The sequence below is a fragment of the Heptranchias perlo genome, chromosome 1, assembly GCF_035084215.1.
Source record: "Heptranchias perlo isolate sHepPer1 chromosome 1, sHepPer1.hap1, whole genome shotgun sequence".
Lineage (NCBI taxonomy): Eukaryota > Metazoa > Chordata > Chondrichthyes > Hexanchiformes > Hexanchidae > Heptranchias > Heptranchias perlo.
The window spans coordinates 171594279-171608633 of NC_090325.1; the positions used below are offsets into that span (position 1 = coordinate 171594279).

General features: G+C 48.2%; 1 protein-coding gene across 4 annotated transcripts in view; it reads left to right on the forward strand.

The window, feature by feature from the left end:
• Positions 1-900: 900 nt before the first annotated feature.
• Positions 901-14355, forward strand: part of inpp4b (inositol polyphosphate-4-phosphatase type II B) — a 784892-nt gene continuing 771437 nt past the window's right edge. Inside the window, exon 1 of one of the 4 annotated variants that reach the window (XM_067993821.1) lies at positions 901-1045. In XM_067993821.1, coding sequence (XP_067849922.1) covers positions 928-1045 — 118 coding nt within the window. In that variant the 5' untranslated portion in view covers positions 901-927. The remainder of the gene's footprint in view (positions 1046-14355) is intronic. The other 3 variants (XM_067993786.1, XM_067993776.1, XM_067993795.1) reach the window with 3 other exon arrangements.

Here is a 14355-nt window from a genome sequence, read left to right on the forward strand (position 1 = left end):
CCACCCCAGTCCATCACCGGCATCTCCACATCCACGATATGAATGTTAAACACGCAGCAAACTTGGAAATGCAATACCTGTTTAACGAAGGTACCATCTTTTCAAAACAATTTTAGTCTGAAGGGCATACATATGTTTACAATTTCAGTGACCTCACTTCAATGAGGGTCCTCGGTAATGCGTCATTTGGAGTGGCCCTGCCCCACAAAGAATAGCACGGTGCTAGGATCAATCTCCAGTGTGATTCAGTTAGCTGATCAAGGTTGGAGTAGCAATAAGGAGTGATATAATTAGCCATAAAATCCCCAGGCAACAGGTGATAAAACCGGTTTGGAGTTCCTGCTCCTCATTATTATTGGGTGACCCATTTTGTAGATTACAAGTTGATGATCAGCATTGGCTTCTGCCACCCATGATTGGATGGCCTCCTGGCATTCACGGTCCTGGTTTGTACATAAGTTGAAGGGCTGCTGCTACCTGTAGAAATGTACTCCAGCATTAGTCAGTGCCTTAAAATGGAGTGGGGGAGGGGGGTGGTGACAACAAGTGAGGAAAATTGGAGGTGAAAATAGTAATTTGCATCAGAAATATTTCACAATGGTACTTTCATGTTTTCAATATTAATATTCCAATATTGCTGCTCTCTTTATTGTACACTGCTCAGTACACAAATGTGGTTGAGTGTCTTTCAAGATACTTTACTATGGCAACAGTGTCCCTGTAACCCAGAATGCAGCCCCGTCAGCAAAGTAAATAGATTTGAAGGAAAAGAGATGAGTGCAGATTTTCTAGAGTTTGAATTTTCTATTGGAAGGATAACTTGATTTATTCATTTTATTTTGTGTTTAGCAACTTATGCTGATCTTGCTGCGTTGACTGCTACATTAAGCCTGTCTTCATCTTCCATTTCATCATTGCTGTAATGAAATGAAATTCAACTCAGCCGAACTGTTCTCCTTCGCCCAGAAGCCTCCAATCTGTTTTGAAAAGGAAGGAGTATTGAAAACGTGCAGGAAATCCACAGCTAAACGGAGAAAAAACCAAGGTTCAGTTAAAATTATTTTTGTGTGTGTGTGTGTGTGTGTGTGTGTGTGTGTTTATGAAAAGGGAGCTGAAATTAATATATAACCACAGAAAACTTGAACTCCTCTCCCAGAAAAAAGTTTGATTTGCCTTTTCCTAATGCCTCTTTTGTTACAATAACGTAGCTGTAAAGGTTTTTTATACTGTTTTTATTAATAATTGTTTAATATTACAGTAATATACTATATATAAGATAGACACATGGGTTGTCATTCAGTTGAAGGTTCTGATGGCCACATAGTTTATGACCCACGGTGTAATATGTCATTACCTCCTCTGTAATATTTGTTTCTAAAATTTATTTTATATTGATTTACTTACTAGCAGAGTCATTATATGTTTTCCTTGGTTAAGATTTGCTGGAGCATAGGTTGCTACACTGAGTCTGTCGGCATAGTTGTGTAATATTCTGTTTCATAATGTAAATTGAAGTCCTTTTAGCTCTAATTTTAAATGGTTGACCATTCAATAGAATGGAGTTGTTGGTCTGGCCTTTGCAACAGTATTGTTGGCTCTTTTTGATGTCGCTTTTAGAAATAGTGAAAAATTGTATCATCAGAAAGGTGTAATCTTTTTTTGAAACTGTGCTTATGATTCACGAAAGGGTTAATCTTGTAGTTAGAGTAGATTATCAGGGAATACACAATATAGTCTACACTAACCAGATTGATCTAATCTTTCTGGTAGAACAGTTTATTCTGCCACCCGATCTTTTAGAAGGATATCCAAGAGTTGGAGAACATTCATTTAAAAGAGCATAGAATGAACATGGAACTGGCAGCTCTGCGTTGTGGGGACAGATTCACAGAACTGAACTTGTTTTCATTTTATTGCAGAAGATAGGATGAGAGACACAGAGGATGTGGATATCAGCAGATTATTTAGTTTGTGAGTTCAGAAGCAGAGGTTGCAGGTTTAAAATGAACAAACCATAAGTTGGATTCTGTCTTACAGAAAGTAGTATGGGGTTGTCTTCCAGCAAAAGCAGTTGATGCTGTATCAATCCAACTCATTCAAAAAAGAACTAGATTAATATCTGTTTGGGGAGGGGATCGAAATGTAATAGGAATAAGTATAGACAGAGATGATCAATATATTCCACTGAGAACAATGGTTCCTGTGCTCTTGAGCCTGTGAGATGGAGATATCCTTCTAAAGATAGGGTGGCAGAATAAACTGTTCTACCAGAAAGATTAGATCAATCTGGTTAGTGTAGACTATATTGTGTATTCCCTGATAATCTACTCTAACTACAAGATTAACTCTTTCGTGAATCATAAGCACAGTTTCAGAAAAAGATTACACCTTTCTGATGATACAAGGGCAACTGAGTTAGTGAATGGTAAATTATGAAGAGCGAGGATGAAAAGATATTCTGGAGTTTTGTTTGAAGATTAGGAAGTATATATGCAGAACTTTTCCACCAGCAGATTAAATGGGTTGAGCTGAATCCATGATAGGGTGGAATGTATGTGGCCTGTGGAGGGAGTGGGGTTGATGGTTTGTCTGTCGTTTATTTATTCTTTACTTCCTTATTTTCTTAATTTCTCGATACTTTTGTTAAAATCAAAAAAAACTTACTTTTGTAATTTATTGAGCATGTTACTCAAAATGTGCATGAAATTATTTAAACCAATGGAGATTGTTGTGAAAATACCATTTTAAGTCTTGAAGGACTTATTTTTCTGAAGCTAAACACAAACAAGAAAATCGCTAAGTGTTATGGACCATAATGAGAATTAAATATAGACAAGGGATAATTTTGACTTTGGACGATAGTATAAAATGGGCGATATCGGATCAGCCGCCCATTTTACACCATGGCTGATTTTTATTCTCTGCAAAGTCAGTGGAAAGTAAAAATGAACGGCTGACCCAAACTTGCCCGTTTCCCGTCCTGCGGGTTAGATTAACATTAACCCCTATGAATTTTTAACATTTTCAGGTAAATTTGGGTATCTGCTCATCCAGGAACACCTCCCAAAATTAGTTCTGGGATTTCAACGGAGACCTTATCTGTAGCAATTGCAAAAATTGATTGGAAGCAATATTGTATATTTTTATTAATAATTGAAAGAAGCTAGGCCAAGTTCCTTGCAGCAGCCACTGATTCCTAGTTTCAGCAACATGATTTGTAAATTACTTTAATTGTAGTGGAGTCTCCTGGTGTAATTAAGATCTCTACTCTTTGTAATCTCTACTAAATTATGTTTAATAGAGAATGTTAATTTAATTTTTGTGCTGGAAGTTTACATGGGTGTGTTCTTCTGATAAAGGCATAAACAACCATGGTAAGTTAGTTATATATTTAGTGAGTGCGCCATAATATAACCATTAAGTACCTTGGCTGTGTACTCCTTATCTAATTATATTTAATGAGTGTTCTCGTTTTTCTCATGCCAGTTTCATCAATGTAACATGATTAGTTCCTAGATTCAATTTTTCCTTCATTAATGCCAGCCAATGTTAGGCCGGATTTTGCAGTGAGCGGCGAACGATCGTGTCCGCCATTCGTTAAGACTTGCACTTGCCCATAGACTTTCTACGAGCTTTTGCATGGCAAGTTCCTCTCAATTGGAGAGCCAGAAAGCATGGCACCCTCTAAAGGGCATCTGGGCCCTGTGTGAACAGGGCAAGCAACTGCAAATCTCCTTAACCAAGCCGCGCAAAGGCTGAATCAGGAAGTGTAAGTTAGAATAGTGAATTCAATGTCAAATCAGGTACAGAAAGCAAAATTAAGAGAGGGTAAGAAAGATTGGATTAAGAGACAGAGATAAAAGAGACAGAAAGAAAAAGTAAAGAAATGAACATTTATTTACATTTTTTAAAAATCTCCAACAATTAAAATCTGAAGGAATGAGACTCCACATTTGTAAAAGTTAATTTTCAGTGCCAGAGAGGTTGTTTGGCAGTAATTAAGACTTACCATGCCATTAAAAGGATACTTAGTCGGAATGGACAAGCCCTAAATTTTCCTGGCGAGATTAGTCTGTATCTACGATGTTAGTGCAGGAACTTCACAGTATTCCATTCATTTGAATGGGGAGCCAGCTGGCGAGATTCCGCTTTTGCGAAGCTTATGGAGGAGCATCGCATCTCATACATCAACTTCCGGACTTCCGTGTTCAACTTCGCATATGTGCTCGCTGGAAATTGATGTACGATTTGCAGCACCGTTATTTTTACAGCAAAATCCGGCCCGCGATGTTCTATTGTGTTAATTCTTTCTTTTGTAAGTCAACTCTCTAGTTCAAAACTATTGCAGTCCTGCTCACCTTGCATTTTAGCTTTTTTAGTTCACTGATCGATTTTCAGATAATTCTACCTGATTTCTAGTTCATGTAGTTTTCATAAGCCTGTTTATAACAAGCCGTAGAGTTCACAGTTCATTCAGATCCTCTGTACACTCATTCACACAATATATACATGTCTTTGGTGAGAGGGGATTTTTTTTCCCCACCCAATGGAGTAAGCAAGCAAAATTCTGCTTTGTGTGAAAGAGCTGAAGTTAGTATACCCAATTCAAGTGATGCAGTCGTTGAATGATTCTGGAGATTGGGCATCTCTGCTGATATGAATTCAAGTCTGTCATGTTGGGCTCAAATAACTCAAATTAGCTCCTCCCCCCCCCTCCCCCAAACAGGGGGCTCTAGGGGGGGGAGGAGCTAAATACAATTAAAATCACTAAGGAATTGGTACTCAGTAAATTAATGGGACTCAAGGCGGATAAATCCCCTGGACCTGATGGCTTACATCCTAGGGTCTTGAGGGAAGTGGCAGTCGGGATTGTGGATGCTTTGGTAATAATTTTCCAAAATTCTCTGGACTCGGCAAAGGTCCCGGCAGATTGGAAAACTGCTAATGTAACACCCTTATTTAAAAAGGGTATTAGGCAGAAGGCTGGAAATTATAGACCAGTTAGCCTAACATCTGTGGTGGGTAAAATTTTGGAGTCTATTATCAAGGAGACAGTAGCGGAACATTTGGATAAACATAATTTAATAGGACAAAGTCAGCATGGCTTTACGAAGGGGAAGTCATGTCTGACAAATTTGCTTGAGTTCTTTGAGGACATAACGTACAGGGTGGATAAAGGGGAACCAGTGGACGTAGTGTATTTAGACTTCCAGAAGACATTCGACAAGGTGTCACATAAAAGATTATTGCTCAAGATAAAGAATCACTGGATTCGGGGTAATATTCTGGCATGGGTGGAGGATTGGTTATCTAACAGGAAGCAGAGAGTTGGGATAAATGGTTCATTCTCAGACTGGCAACCAGTAGCCAGTGGTGTTCCGCAGGGGTCGGTGCTGGGTCCCCAACTCTTTACAATCTATATTAACGATTTGGAGGAGGGGACCGAGTGTAACATATCAAAGTTTGCAGATGATACAAAGATGGGAGGGAAAGTAGAGAGTGAGGAGGACATAAAAAACCTACAAGGGGATATAGACAGGCTGGGTGAGTGGGCGGCGATTTGGCAGATGCAATACAATATTGGAAAATGTGAGGTTATGCACTTTGGCAGGAAAAATCAGAGAGCAAGTTATTATCTTAATGGTGAGAAACTGGAAAGTACTGCAGTGCAAAGGGATCTGGCGGTCCTAGTGCAAGAAAATCAAAAAGTAGCATGCAGGTGCAGCAGGTGATCAAGAAGGCCAACGGAATGTTGGCTTTTATTGCTAGGGGGATAGAATATAAAAACAGGGAGGTATTGCTGCAGTTATATAAGGTATTGGTGAGACCGCACCTGGAATACTGCATACAGTTTTGGTGTCCATACTTAAGAAAAGACATACTTGCTTTCGAGGCAGTACAAAGAAGGTTCACTCGGTTAATCCCGGGGATGAGGGGGCGGACATATGAGGAAAGGTTGAGTAGATTGGGACTCTACTCATTGGAGTTCAGAAGAATGAGAGGCGATCTTATTGAAACATATAAGATTGTGAAGGGGCTTGATCGGGTGGATGCGGTAAGGATGTTCCCAAGGATGGGTGAAACTAGAACTAGGGGGCATAATCTTAGAATGAGGGGCTGCTCTTTCAAAACTGAGATGAGGAGAAACTTCTTCACTCAGAGGGTAGTAGGTCTGTGGAATTTGCTGCCCCAGGAAGCTGTGGAAGCTACATCATTAAATAAATTTAAAACAGAAATAGACAGTTTCCTAGAAGTAAAGGGAATTAGGGGTTACGGGGAGCGGGCAGGAAATTGGACATGAATTTAGATTTGAGGTTAGGATCAGATCAGCCATGATCTTATTGAATAGCGGAGCAGGCTCGAGGGGCTGATTGGCCTACTCATGCTCCTATTTCTTATGTTCTGATGTTCTTATGAAAGCAGTTTCTCTGAGTCATCTACGTTCACTTGTTTAAGTTGAAGTTGACAAAAGTTGATCTTTTTATTTCTTTTATATATAGGGATCTTGATGGTGAAATTCCCTCTCCAATTCTGTATTTTTGTGAGGTAAAATGCAAAAAAAATAATTTTGTTGGGGAGAGGCATAGTGGGTGAGGGGAAGCACATCAAAATGCTTGCATTAAACAAATTGGAAATCTTCTATTAGTCAAATACAACAGCAGACACTTAACTTTCAATTTAACCACCTTGGTGTGTATTTATTTTCTTGACAACTTTCTCCCTTCCTCTCACAAAACAAACTTCCTTGAGTGCTGCTTACAAAAGCAAAATTAGTTTTAAGTATATTTCCTCAATAGTTCTGCAGGTTTAGGCAACTGACTCATGCGGACCAAATTAGCTGATCTGAGCTGGAACAGTGGTATTGGCACTTAGAATCGGCTTCATTGCTCCTGGATTGTTGCGGGTTCCTGGTCCTGATCAGTGACTGGCTGGAAGTGGATGTTGAATGAGGACAGGATCGGGCTTAATTCTCTGTGATGCTCTCATGAGTGAATAGTTATGACTTTTTCTGTTGAGGCTCAGAAATCAATAATGGTCCACGGGCGGGATAACATAAGTGCTGGTGTGTGTAGAACACAAGGAAGTTCGTTTTGTGAAAGGAAGGGAGAAAGTTGTCAAGAAAATAAATACACACCAAGGTGGTTAAATTGAAAGTTAAGTGTCTGCTGTTGTATTTGACTAATAGAAGATTTCCAATTTGTTTAATGCAGGAATTTTTAAGAGGCAGGAGGTTTGGGTAAGTTTAATGCTTTCAAAGTGCAACATTTATATTAGCATATGTCTTTTTGAATACTGCATTTGTCTAAAATGATGAGACACACGTTTATTTTGATGTCTGTTCCACTATAATAATGTTGCCACAGCAAATTGTCCTCGGATTGGTTGCCTAGCAATGCACATGCTCTAAGCATAACAATCTAAGGGAAGAGCAACAGGACATAGAAGTGTTAGTGTAGGTAGAGAAAGGATGTGGCAGAGCAGAAAGCAGTTTGGGAGGTGATGTACCTGATTACTTCGCATTAGTGTATTTGAGTTGCAGGTGAGTTTGAAGTACCATCAATTCACAGCTATAAATGCATTGTTATTCTTGTAATCTGTCCTGTGGTTTTGTAAGATATTCAATATGCAGATTTATATGTATCTAATGTTTACTATCTTCATTCTTTTTTTAAGTATAAGAACATTTACTTCTCGTAGGAATTTGTTCAAAACATAACTAGAGAAAATGCCATCCTTTGTCATCTGGGCATTATTTATAGGGCATTGCAGGATACAACCGGTGCTCCATCTCCTTCATTGGAGTACTCTGCTACAAATTGCAGAGAGGCATCAGCAGTAACTCTGAAAGAAGTGCTGCATTAAAATTCCCCATCGCTTGAGTGGATATGATGGATAATCTCCGCGTAAATGAGGTCCTGTTAGACCTAAAATTTTAAATATTTGGTTTGCATGTTGTGCAGTGGGCCACAGTGGGAAATATTGCATTCGGCATGCTAATGAATTGTTCTATATCAAAATGTATAATTGGGGATTGGTAATACTTGTTTTGTAATTTTGTTGTATATAATGTGTAATGTTATAATTCCTGGATTAATTGAAAACTTATACTGTATGCTTAACCTTTTTTATTATTGGGAGAAATCATTTGACAGAGCCCATGCCGGTACAGTTTTGCACTGTCATGGACATACTAATCATGCCTCTGTAATATCAGCGGTTTTGATACTTATCAAAGTAGTGGCAATGCCGTGTATTAACTTTTGAATTTAAGTCACTTTTTAAACTTATTTGTGTTGTTGTTTGATATGTTGAATAAAAATTTACAATTTAATACTTGTATGTTATCCAGATATTAAAATTACGGTGTATAATGTTTCAAGTAATGAAAACATTAATTGATTTTTTAAATATAGCTTATGTCCAGATAAAATAGGAATTTAATTTTGATTCAAATAATTGTCAAAAAATCTGTTGCCACACTTTTTTAATCAACCTAACAATTATTATCTTTGCCATGTTTAGTACTGCTCACGTTTTGCTGTCTGCTCAATATGATCTGATACCAAATGATTTCTAAACCAGCTTTTGGAGACCTGGGGGTTGGTGTTTGTCCAACCAATGGGTTTCCAAAAGAGTCAATGAACCTACTTTGTTGCGTTGATGCTTATAAATTAACTGATTGTTTTAGATGGCAATCCCAACATGCAGCCAACCCCAGTTAAACTGCTATTTGATACTCCTTTCTTAAGTCCTTCATTCTACTGACCTGGAAGGAAATGTTTGCAACCTTGTGGAAGCCTTCATAAGTAAATTTGCAGAAAGATATCTCAGTAGACTGGAACATCAATCTACTATGTCATGGAGTAGTGGGGTGAAGGTTTGGTTCCCACACTATGGGCTCAATTTTAGGGGGCAATTGCGGGTGCGTTGGGGGCGGGGGGGCTCCAAAAATTGCGGAACTCCTGTTCGGGTTCGGAAGCCGGCTCCATCCTGCTGACTTCGAATTTCCCGGGGACCCACCTGTGTGTGCGCAGGCGACCCGAAAATGGAAGTCCCGCTGGCAATTAAAGCCGGTGGGATGACAGTTAATGAGCCAAATGTACCTCATTGAGGTACTTAAGGCACTTTACCTGTGACAGAGTAAGTGATTAGAATGATTTTTAACTTACTGAGCGGCTTGCCCACCACTTCTGATTCACGCAGGGCCGGATCAGCGAACAAGAAACTAAATAAATTAAATAAAAAACTATAGACAGAAGTTAAAACACAAAATGAACCTACCTTTGCACCCTGCTCCGATGTCCGAAGTCTTCCTCTCCGATGTCCCACTCTTCACCTCTCTGATGTCCTCCTGATGACCCAATCTTCACTCCCCCCCCCCCCCCGATCTTCCCCTCTCTCCCACCTCCCTGATCTTCCCCTCCCTCCCACCCACCTCCCTGATCTTCCCCTCTCTCCTCTACCCGCCCCGATCTTCCCCTCTATCCCCTACCCCCCAGATCTTCCCCGACCTCCCCCGATATTCCCCTCTCTCCCCCACCCCCCCGATATTCCCCTCTCTCCCCCACCCCCCCGATCTTCCCCTCTCTCCCCTACCCCCCGATCTTCCCCTCTCTTCCACCCCCCGCCCGATCTTCCGCACTCTCCCACCCCCCGCCCGATCTTCCGCACTCTCCCACCCCCCGCCCGATCTTCGCCTCTCTCCCACCCCCGCCCGATCTTCGCCTCTCTCCCACCCCCCGCCCGATCTTCGCCTCTCTCCCACCCCCCGCCCGATCTTCGCCTCTCTCCCACCCCCGCCCGATCTTCGCCTCTCTCCCATCCCCCGCCCGATCTTCGCCTCTCTCCCACCCCCCGCCCGATCTTCGCCTCTCTCCCACCCCCCGCCCGATCTTCGCCTCTCTCCCACCCCCCGCCCGATCTTCGCCTCTCTCCACCCCCCGCCCGATCTTCGCCTCTCTCCCACCCCCCGCCCGATCCTAGCCTCTCTCCCACCCCCCGCCCGATCTTCGCCTCTCTCCCACCCCCCGCCCGATCTTCGCCTCTCTCCCACCCCCCGCCCGATCTTCGCCTCTCTCCCACCCCCCGCCCGATCTTCGCCGCTCTCCCACCCCCCGCCCGATCTTCGCCGCTCTCCCACCCCCCGCCCGATCTTCGCCTCTCTCCCACCCCCCGCCCGATCTTTGCCTCTCTCCCACCCCCCGCCCGATCTTTGCCTCTCTCCCACCCCCCGCCCGATCTTCGCCTCTCTCTCACCCCCTGCCCGATCTTCGCCTCTCTCACACCCCCCGCCCGATCTTCGCCTCTCTCCCACCCCCCGCCCGATCTTCGCCTCTCTCCCACCCCCCGCCCGATCTTCGCCTCTCTCCCACCCCCCGCCCGATCTTCGCCTCTCTCCCACCCCCCGCCCGATCTTCGCCTCTCTCCCACCCCCCGCCCGATCCTAGCCTCTCTCCCACCCCCCGCCCGATCTTCGCCTCTCTCCCACCCCCCGCCCGATCTTCGCCTCTCTCCCACCCCCCGCCCGATCTTCGCCGCTCTCCCACCCCCCGCCCGATCTTCGCCGCTCTCCCACCCCCCGCCCGATCTTCGCCTCTCTCCCACCCCCCGCCCGATCTTTGCCTCTCTCCCACCCCCCGCCCGATCTTTGCCTCTCTCCCACCCCCCGCCCGATCTTCGCCTCTCTCTCACCCCCCGCCCGATCTTCGCCTCTCTCACACCCCCCGCCCGATCTTCGCCTCTCTCCCACCCCCCGCCCGATCTTCGCCTCTCTCCCACCCCCCGCCCGATCTTCGCCTCTCTCCCACCCCCCGCCCGATCTTCGCCTCTCTCCCACCCCCCGCCCGATCTTCGCCTCTCTCCCACCCCCCGCCCGATCTTCGCCTCTCTCCCACCCCCCGCCCGATCTTCGCCTCTCTCCCACCCCCCGCCCGATCTTCGCCTCTCTCCCACCCCCCGCCCGATCTTCGCCTCTCTCCACCCCCCGCCCGATCTTCGCCTCTCTCCCACCCCCCGCCCGATCTTCGCCTCTCTCCCACCCCCCGCCCGATCTTCGCCTCTCTCCCACCCCCCGCCCGATCTTCGCCTCTCTCCCACCCCCCGCCCGATCTTCGCCTCTCTCCCACCCCCCGCCCGATCTTCGCCTCTCTCCCACCCCCCGCCCGATCTTCCCCTCTCTCCCACCCCCCGCCCGATCTTCGCCTCTCTCCCACCCCCCGCCCGATCTTCGCCTCTCTCCCACCCCCCGCCCGATCTTCGCCTCCCTCCCACCCCCCGCCCGATCTTCGCCTCCCTCCCACCCCCCGCCCGATCTTCGCCTCCCTCCCACCCCCCGCCCGATCTTCGCCTCCCTCCCACCCCCCGCCCGATCTTCGCCTCTCTCCCACCCCCCGCCCGATCTTCGCCTCTCTCCCACCCCCCGCCCGATCTTCCCCTCTCTCTCCCCTCCTCTCTTTCTTCTCCCCTACCCCCCCCGATCTTCCCCTACTCCCCTACCCCCCCGAACTTCCCCTTTCTCCCCTACCCCCCCGAACTTCCCCTCTCTCCCCTATTCCCCCGATCTTCCCCTACCCCCCCGATCTTCCCCTTTCTCCCCTATTCCCCCGATCTTCCCCTACCCCCCCCGATCTTCCCCTCTCTCCCTTACCCCCCCAATCTTCACCTCTCTCTGCTATTCCCCCCCCGATCTTCCCCTCTCTCCCTTACCCCACCGATCTTCCCCTCTCTCCCCTATTCCCCCCCCGATCTTCCCTATTCCCCCCCGATCTTCCCTTCTCTCCCCTCCTCTCTTTCTTCCTTTCTTCTCCCCCCCCCCCCGATCTTCCCCTCTCTCCCCTACCCCCCCGATCTTCCCCTCTCTCCCCTCCTCTCTTTCTTCCTTTCTTCTCCCCCACCCGAACTTCTCCTCTCTCCCCTCCTCTCTTTCTTCTCCCCCCCCTCTTTCTCTTTCTTCTCCCTTACCCCCCCGATCTTCCCCTCTCTCCCCTATTCCCCCCCCGATCTTCCCTATTCCCCCCCGATCTTCCCTTCTCTCCCCTCCTCTCTTTCTTCCTTTCTTCTCCCCCCCCCCCCCCGATCTTCCCCTCTCTCCCCTACCCCCCCGATCTTCCCCTCTCTCCCCTACCCCCCCGATCTTCCCCTCTCTCCCCTCCTCTCTTTCTTCCTTTCTTCTCCCCCACCCGAACTTCTCCTCTCTCCCCTCCTCTCTTTCTTCTCCCCCCCCATCTTTCTCTTTCTTCTCCCCTACCCCCCCGATCTTCCCCTCTCTCCCCTCCTCTCGTTCTTCTCCCCCCCGATCTTTCTCTCTCTCTTCTCCCCACCCCCCGATCTCTCTCTCTTCTCCCCCCCCGAACTCTCTCTCTCCTCCCCCCCGATCTCTCTCTCTTCTCCCCCCCGATCTCTCTCTCTTCTCCCCCCGATCTCTCTCTCTTCTCCCCCCCGATCTCTCTCTCTTCTCCCCCCCGATCTCTCTCTCTTCTCCCCCCCGATCTCTCTCTCTTCTCCCCCCCGATCTCTCTCTCTTCTCCCCCCCGATCTCTCTCTCTTCTCCCCCCCGATCTCTCTCTCTTCTCCCCCCCGATCTCTCTCTCTTCTCCCCCCCGATCTCTCTCTCTTCTCCACCCCCGATCTCTCTCTCTTCTCCCCCCCGATCTCTCTCTCTTCTCCCCCCCGATCTCTCTCTCTTCTCCCCCCCGATCTCTCTCTCTTCTCCCCCCCGATCTCTCTCTCTTCTCCCCCCCGATCTCTCTCTCTTCTCCCCCCCGATCTCTCTCTCTTCTCCCCCCGATCTCTCTCTCTTCTCCCCCCCGATCTCTCTCTCTCTCTTCTCCCCCCGATCTCTCTCTCTCTTCTCCCCCCGATCTCTCTCTCTCTTCTCCCCCCGATCTCTCTCTCTCTTCTCCCCCCGATCTCTCTCTCTTCTCCCCCCGATCTCTCTCTCTTCTCCCCCCGATCTCTCTCTCTTCTCCCCCCGATCTCTCTCTCTTCTCCCCCCGATCTCTCTCTCTTCTCCCCCCCCCGATCACTCGCTCTTCTCCCCCCCCCCCCGATCTCCCTCTCTTCTCCCCCCCCCCCCGATCTCGCTCTCTTCTCCCCCCCGATCTCTCTCTCTTCTCCCCCCCCCCCCCGATCTCTCTCTCTCTTCTCTTCCCCCCCCCCCCGATCTCTCTCTCTTCTCTCCTCCCCCCCGATCTCTCTCTCTTCTCCCCCCCCCCCCCCCCCCGATCTCTCTCTCTTCTCCCCCCCCGATCACTCGCTCTTCTCCCCCCCCCCCCCGATCTCCCTCTCTTCTCCCCCCCCCGATCTCGCTCTCTTCTCCCCCCCGATCTCCCTCTCTTCTCCCCCCCCCGATCTCGCTCTCTTCTCCCCCCCGATCTCTCTCTCTTCTCCCCCCCCCCCGATCTCTCTCTCTCTTCTCTCCTTCCCCGATCTCTCTCTCTTCTCTCCCCCCTCGATCTCTCTCTCTTCTCTCCCCCCTCGATCTCTCTCTCTTCTCTCCCCCCTCGATCTCTCTCTCTTCCCTCCCCCCTCGATCTCTCTCTCTTCCCTCCCCCCTCGATCTCTCTCTCTTCCCTCCCCCCTCGATCTCTCTCTCTTCCCTCCCCCCTCGATCTCTCTCTCTTCCCTCCCCCCTCGATCTCTCTCTCTTCTCTCCCCCCTCGATCTCTCTCTCTTCTCTCCCCCCTCGATCTCTCTCTCTTCCCTCCCCTCTCGATCTCTCTCTCTTCCCTCCCCTCTCGATCTCTCTCTCTTCCCTCCCCCCTCGATCTCTCTCTCTTCCCTCCCCCCTCAATCTCTCTCTCTTCTCTCCCCCCTCGATCTCTCTCTCTTCTCTCCCCCCTCGATCTCTCTCTCTTCTCTCTTCTCTCCCCTCCCTCGATCTCTCTCTTCTCTCCACCCCCCCCGATCTCTCTCTCTCTCTTCTCTCCCCCCCCCGATCTCTTTCTCTCTCTTTTCTCTCCCCCCCCCCCCCCCAATCTCTCTCACTCTCTCTCTCTCTCTCTCTCTCTCTTCTCTCTCTTCTCTCTCCCCCCCCCCCCCCACCCCCCCCCCCCGATCTCTCTCTTCTCTCCCCCTGCTCCCCCCCCCCGGATCTTCCAGTCTAGCACCGGATGACGTCTCGCTCTCTCTCTTTCTCTTCTCCCCGCCACCCCCCCCCCCCCCCCCACCTCGCATTGACAAGCTGGCTGCCATCAGGAGTTGCAATCAGGCTGGCTGCCGGATGTGAACTCCGGAGAGGATGTTAATCATCAGCAATTAACGTACGATTGCGTCGGAAAGGGTAAGTTTTGTTCATGCGGGTTTGCCATGCACACCTTCCCCCTCCACGCTGCCAACCCGCCACCATTGCAAAAT